The sequence below is a fragment of the Nothobranchius furzeri genome, chromosome 7 (genome assembly GCF_043380555.1).
Source record: "Nothobranchius furzeri strain GRZ-AD chromosome 7, NfurGRZ-RIMD1, whole genome shotgun sequence".
In the NCBI taxonomy this organism is placed as follows: domain Eukaryota; kingdom Metazoa; phylum Chordata; class Actinopteri; order Cyprinodontiformes; family Nothobranchiidae; genus Nothobranchius; species Nothobranchius furzeri.
This window is the reverse complement of record NC_091747.1, coordinates 56,940,532-56,947,825: the sequence shown is the minus strand read 5'-3', so window position 1 is coordinate 56,947,825 and position 7,294 is coordinate 56,940,532. Positions and strand designations below refer to the sequence as shown.

General features: G+C 44.9%; 1 protein-coding gene across 1 annotated transcript; it reads left to right on the top strand.

Moving 5' to 3' along the window:
* Nucleotides 1–225: 225 nt before the first annotated feature.
* amer2 (APC membrane recruitment protein 2) lies at nt 226–2,670 on the top strand. Its single transcript, XM_015955391.3, has one exon. It carries the CDS (start codon nt 368–370, stop codon nt 2,438–2,440), a length of 2,073 nt encoding a protein of 690 aa, XP_015810877.3. The 5' UTR covers nt 226–367; the 3' UTR covers nt 2,441–2,670.
* The last annotated feature ends 4,624 nt before the right edge of the window (nt 2,671–7,294 follow it).

Genomic DNA, 7,294 nt, shown 5'->3' with positions numbered 1-7,294 from the left:
ATGGGGGAGGGAGTGGAGGACACTGGCGCCCTGCCAACGTTGACGAAAGCTGCTTAGCCCACCCAGTTGCCATGGATACAGCAGGGAGCAGCGCCCAGCTTGCATGTGTCTGCCTGCCTGTGATCGAGCGAGAAAGAAAGAAAGCAAGGGAGGGGAGAGAGAGAGAGAGAGAGGGAGGGATAGGGAGAGAAAACCAGCAGGCAGGCGTTGAGGCAAGTCAGAGTAGGAGTGAAGGAGCACCAGAAAGGAGAGTGGAGGGGAAGAGAGAGAGAGGGGGTGCGTGCATGTGAGGCTACAAAGGGAAAGAGGACGGAAAGGCAGAGAACTGGAGGAAAGCGACACTGTGGGAGCAGCAGAGCGCTGGATAATGGAGGTGCAGGCGGAGTGTGTGGAGCCTCCTGCGGCTCCACAGTGTGACCCCCAGCCGACAGGGAGAATCAACAAAGCTGCCTTCAAACTGTTCGGAAAGCGACGCACAGGCTCCGGAATGACCAGCTTCTTCTCATTCCGGAACAAAGGGACTACAAACATGGGAAGCAACGGGAATTCTGACAATGGGAATTCTTTAAACGGAAGCAGCTCAGCGGCATCAGTGGAGCTTGTGAGGAGCAAGACCCACGATGGACTAACGAGCTCTAACAACGATGCTGCTGGACAGAGAGGGGATGGGCCTGCTGCCCTGGAGGCAGGTCCAGTAAGGTCGCTCAGCAAATCCCTGAGTTTCTTCTCTTTTCTCCGACGTGGGAGTTTTAGGACAAGTGAAAACGGGGGTGCTGGTATCGTGAGACGAGGGAGGGGCCTGAAGGGCTTTTTCAGCAGCATGCGATGGAGACGTAGAGAAAAAACAAACGAGGGAGACAGGGAAGAGTTGGAAGGGAAAAAGGAAAAGGATGCAGATGTTGAAACTGAAAACGTAAAGGACATCACGCTCACCCTTGAACCCCCTCCACACTGTCACCAGGAGAACTGTGAAAATGTGGAGACAGGACCGACCCTCCAAGAGGCGGACACTCCCACCACTAGTGTTACCATGACACCCACACACTGTGTTGCCATTGCAGGACCATCTGCTGAGCCATACTCCCTCTTGCCTTACACACCCACAGACTCACCACTGCACCCCCCCATCCAAAAAACCAAAGCTTCAATGTCCAGCCTCACCCCTGCCCTGGCCACACCACCTTTGGACCACTGCAGCATAGGCGACCAACCTTCAGAGCCTTCTGTGGATCGATTGTGTTCTCTCCTTTTTACTGATGTCACGTCTCTTAAGAGCTTTGATTCACTCACAGGCTGTGGTGACATTATTGCTGATGCAGATGAGGAAGGGCCAGTGGGTAATGGGGGTAGTGGCACTAGCAGCAGCAGCAGTGGTGGTGGAGGGGGGAGCCTGGGTGCAGGCATTGGGAGAACTGTTGGTATCTCAAGCGTCACACCTCGTAGCTCCCCATCAAGGCCTTCCATACCCATCCAGACTACTCAGCCCATCTTCTCTGTTTCTCAAAGCTCAGCACCTGCTTCCCTTCCGACCCGAACCCGAGTTCCTCCTCCTCCTCAGCAACACCCCGCCGGCAGCGGTGTGGTGGCCTACATGGGAGGAGGAGAAGAGATGGCAAGCCCAGAAGGAGTGGATGATGCGGATATGCAAGGGCTCTGGCACATGTTGCCTTCCACAGGTGACAACTCCCCTGCCTTGCCCCGACTGAACCAGCCTTCTTCGACAGCCCTCACTACGACTCATCCTTCTCGTGCCAACCCTGCCGGGAGCCATCTTCCCTCAGCTCCCAAGGCTGCAGAGAAGAAGGTACCCCAGGTGAAGGCACTGGGACTCAGTAAGATACCGGTTGTTGGTGGAGCAGGAGGAAGAACAGGTAAACCTCCACTTCCTCACGCTCATGGTCGCCACCCTACATCGCCAAATGAAAAAGAGCCTCTAAGTGATGAGGGCTACTGGGACACACCCTCAGCAACACCTACAGCAACACCTGATGAGAGCGGCTTGCAGCGTAATCAAACGATGGCCCTGTCCCGCGACAGTTGTTCTGGGGACCACCTGTATGACCTCTACAATGATCCTGAGGAGGACGGAGAAGACCAAAGAGGAGACGAAGATCTGAACAGTACTCCTTCTCCATCTACTGAGTACAAAATGAGTCCAACTTCCTTAAAAAGCCCCACGTCGTCCTCTTCTTCTTCCTCTTTCCGATCAATAAAAGGCAGCACCAGCCTTCCTCGAGATTCCAAGATCCCTGTAAGCACCAAACAAAGCTTGCCCCCCCACTCTGTGAGCCAGTCAGCCCTGTCGTCGGTTCTGGAGGTGGAATCCTCTCCACCGAAGAGCCAGGATGCTCAACCAGCTCGCACCAGAATCCCTGTATCCAAGGTACCCGTTCGGCGTTCTGGAAGCAAACCCACGAGAGGAACGGCACGCAAGAAATAGTTTTATCAAGATGACCTGGACTCTAGTGTGAATTACTATCGTGCTGCTTCAGCAGAGCCATATGTTGAGCTGTAGACGTAATAGCCTAAAAATTCTCTCAGATACTTAAAGTCCTCATTCCAAAGGTTCTCTTTGGCTTAGACTGGGTTGAATGAATACTTTTGTTTCCTTGAGAAGTCACAAGGAGACTCTAAATAAGCTGGGCTGATATTTCACCGACCTGTTTTGCACTTTGGGGGCGAACTATTGACAATCCATTAACTCAGAAATGACACATTCACCACCTTGTAAGTTCCTGGAAAAGCTTCTTACCTGCTGAGTTTGACATTTACTTTGGACGGAGAAAGCACCTTTTGTATCTTTGCCATCTTTTTCTATGGAGTTCCACTCAGCATTAGGACCTAATCGAATTGAGGATAAATGTAATTTTTAACGTATATTTTTATTTCTAATCCTGTCTAATCTGTATTAAATTACCTCCTGCATTTGTGATTTTAGAGCCAAAGTTTAATAGAACAACAGTGTAGACTTTCGGCCTCCAAGAGCCTGAGACAGATTTAATAATATCCTCAAATTCCAAGATCCTGTTGACCTTTTTTTTTTTTGGCTTTTGTTTATTATTCTAGTTATTTTTGAAAATGGTCTTGTTCTGTTTAACAACTGTTGTAAGTTAAATCTGAAGCAGTTTGCAGTTTAAAAGACCACAAATTGTCTTTAATTATAAAAGGACTCAGGTTGCTTTCTTTTTCTTCTTACTGCATTGCTAGAATTACATTCAAACTCTGGGATTAACAATAATTTAAAGGTGTGGAACACTGAAAAACCATTTTTAAAATCTTATTTCTGATTGTAATTAGTCACTGAGTTTTTAATTCAGGCTGAACATGAAAATAGTCTCCTACACATATCTCTTGCGTTAGCTTCTGACAGAAAATAAACATTGAAACGCTACGATTAGAAAAGCCTGACAGCGTGACATAACACTGTCACATAACATTCATGGACTCACACATCTTGACTCACGACGGGGAAGGCTGTTGTTGGTTTAGCGTTCAGGAAACAACACAACATCTCGGCTAGTAGAATCTAACTGTTAGCATTAGCAAATCCACCACACAGCAGAACTCTTCCAGACTTGTGTTATTTGTGGAGATAAAACATCAACGTTGCAAGTCAGTGGTACAGTCGCATTGCCGTTATCCAATCCAAGGCCAGCTGTCCAAAAATCAGGAAATTAGACTCCAAAATCCTGCTGTCTGAAGCTCAGCTGTGATGTGACTCGCTTCTAGTTCCTGGAAATAGTGCATCAGTGTTTTTTTTTCCTCCCTCGAGTATGACTTACAAAACATTCTTTCCTACTAGAGACCACTGCAAATGAACTGATTAAATGAGTGTTCCACACCTTTAAAATTTTATGGAAGCCTGTTTATCTTTTGCAACACAAAAGCTGGGCAGATCCTTTTGCACTGATGCATCATCACTCACAACACAAGTTGTGCACTTTGAAAATCCGACACACACACACATGCAGACACACTTTCCGTCATTGCATGCAGTGCCACACACTTGAGGCACAAAGTCAGGGAAAAAAGATCCAATGTTAACGGGTTTCCTGTATGCAAACTGTTGAACATTTTTCACTCTGCTTGTAGCCACACTGGAAACTTTCTTCTCTAAGGAGATATTAACTGTTTTTTCTAGTCTGTGCATTGATTTACCTGATTTGGTGTTTTTACAAGTTCTTTGGTTTAAAAACTAAACAACACGGATTTCAAACTGTGATCGCACCGACTCTGTTTCCTCTCTTTTCTAATACGTGTTTTGGTGTTCGCCGATGAAAATGAGGCGTTATTTCTGCAAAAAGCCCAAATATGATGCAAGGAATCTTTATTTTTGTTCTAGCTACCATGCTGAATGAGTTTATAGACCTACACTTTTTCTCTGACTGAGTTGATTCCAGGATCCACCGCAGCTGTTCGTAAATCCGAATGTAGCTTCTTGTTGTTCGATCCCTTCCTTTTTGTCCCGGTTTCATGGAAGCAAAACAACAGCTGGATTTTGCAGTTTTATAGGCTCTTATGCTCTGGGGGAAAAATAAAAAGAAGACAAACAACTACTCAATAGGTACAGCCTCATAAAGCAGACGGCACTCATTGAGAGACCCATCCCCTCCCTTTAGCAGTCCCAAGAGGCCTTTGTTGGAGATTTGTTCAGACAAGTTCGAAGCAAAATTTCTCTAATTCACGCCACAAAGACGCCATTGATGCTATTCTAGACCATAATATCTGTTCATCATGATTAGAATGTAGATTTATCTAGTATCATTGCAGGTTTGGATTCCTTTTCCTTTTGTTTGACTTAAGATAAAAACAGTAAAACAATCTGATTCCAACATTTTCTGCTCAGCAGAGGAAACCAAGTCTCAGATGCACGCAGACCCTCACATGATGAATGTATTTTGGCATCAGTCAGAACTAAAGTTGTGCATAAATGTAGAGTTATAAACACTACATGTTAAAATAGGACATCCTTGCCTTTTCTGACTTTACTTCACATGTTGGAATCTGTTTTTCCACTTCATCCAAGTATGACATAGGACCTTCTTCCTTTGATCAAACACGTAAGCACTCCTGAGGCCAACTTGGTGTATTTATTACACCCTGAAGCTTTTCTTTCTCATTGTGAATCTGGGCCTTCGTGCGAATGCTGAAAGGAAAAGCACATCATGTTATCCTTTTATTTGTTGTTTTGTTGTTTGAACTTCTTCTACCTGCCGTTTTTGACTAATTAAACCATACTGACGCTGAAGAATGAGCTTCTGACTCTGTATCCATGTCTAAATCGGAATATTTTGAACACCATTTACAAATTTTTGGTTTCCCAGGCATTTAAAGCTGTGTTCTCACATTTAGAGAGGTCAGCTTTGCCTGAGAGTAACAGGCTATCAATAAATTGATTTGCAATGCAAAAGTCATTCCCTCGTGTTGCTTTCCAGCAGGAGAGGCGACCATAAAACAGAAACAGCCGATGCATGAGGCTGTGGGGTTTGCATGTGTTTTTGTCTTTAAAAGGGACAAATATTGCTATGTAAGACCTACATATTGTTGCATAGGTGCTTATGTGCTGTAGGATTTGGTGCAGTGCGAATTCACTTTGTAAGGGTGCAGTAAACACCCCCCTCCTCACTGTCTCTCTCATTCTCGCTCCGGTTTTTGCTCCGAGATTTATGTAAAAGCCTTACGTAAGACGCTCAGTCACCGCCAGCCCACCACATCAAAACAACGGATGCTGACGGGGAGAGCGGAGTGTGTCGGTGCGTGCTGGTGCATGCTGGTGCATGTGTTTGTGTGCGTCAGCTGATTTTATCGTTAATCTGCTGGTCGAGGACATTTTCATGCAGAGCGTGCCAGCACGCTTTGGTGTGTAAATCTAGAGTAAGAGCACAATAGGGAGCACTTAGCTTGTGCAGCTCTGGAAGGATCCCGTACAGATCATTGACAAGGTGAATGAGGGAGGGAATTATGAGCAAATGGAGTCCTTAAATTAAGCTGTCAGTTCACCTGTTTAACCTTTAAGTTTTAACAGACAGCTTTCTTGTGTGGCAGTATCGGGATAATGGCTAACAAGTGTGCTGCTTGCATAAATCAGTAAGGATCACCGTTAGAAAACAATAGTGGGTTAAGGGTTGCTCTAGCTATCAAACAGGAAGTTGTGGCCAAAAACAGAAAGACATAGGTGTAGAGGAAAACCCCTTTCTAAATGACTTCTGCTTTTGAGTTGATGATGTGATATGCTCTGGAAAAATATGACGTGTTGAAATCTGAACATCTTTGAAACTCAGTGAAGTCACAGTCGCAGACTTAATCTACATCTCCAAACAAAACTACAGGATGACTCTGAAAGTTTTGGCTCTTTAGTGTGCAGGTTCAGAACCATCACTATCCTATTGTTTGATTGATCTTTGAATGACGTCAGTCAGATGACAGATTGCTTCTCACCGGACCGATGAGAAGAAGAAAATATCATCTCTATAGCGCATCTCAAGGTAAAAATCACGAGGCGCTTAACGAAAACAAAAAATGTAAAAATATGAAAAAGCATTTAGAAAATGTTTTAAAATATATTTAAAATGAGCAAAAATAGACAACTGTGATTAAAAAAAATGTTAAGAAAGAGAGAAAGTGAACAGGAAAGAGGGAAATCAGTGGATCCTGAGGAAGGTGGAATTGGTGGGGAGAGCAGAACAAGGAGAGGTTGATGAAGGTCATACAAAGCCAGCCTAAACAAGTGAGTCTTTAGCTGCTTTTTAAAGGAGACCACTGAGTCCACTGATCTCAGGCTCAGGGGGAGAGAGTTCCAGAGTCTGGGGGCCACAGCAGCAAATGATCTGTCACATTTGGTCTTTAGCCTGGTGCTGCACAACCAGTAGGCTTTGATCACTGGACCTCAGGGACCTGCTGGGGGTGTAGGGACTAAGAAGATCACCAATGTAAGATGGTGCTTGTCCATGTAAGGCCCTATAGACCAGAACCAGGATCTCTCATGAGCTGAGAGAAAGATTACTGTGATTTCAGAAACCTCTCACCTCATTATGGTTTAAATTTACAATGATTTACAAACCTTACATGGTTACATCAGTAGTTATTTACAGAGAAACTAGTCGTATTCCTGCTAGAGGAATCATGTAATGCGAAACCGATGTCGGGTTGTGCAACATTGTGTGAAGTGACTTTGCAGTTAGCACCTCTGTGTTAACAGGTTTGCTATAAAGGTGTGGTTCACTGTAAAATATTTTTAATTATAATTTCTGATTATAATTGGTCACTCTGAGTTTTTAATTGCATTTGTAACGTC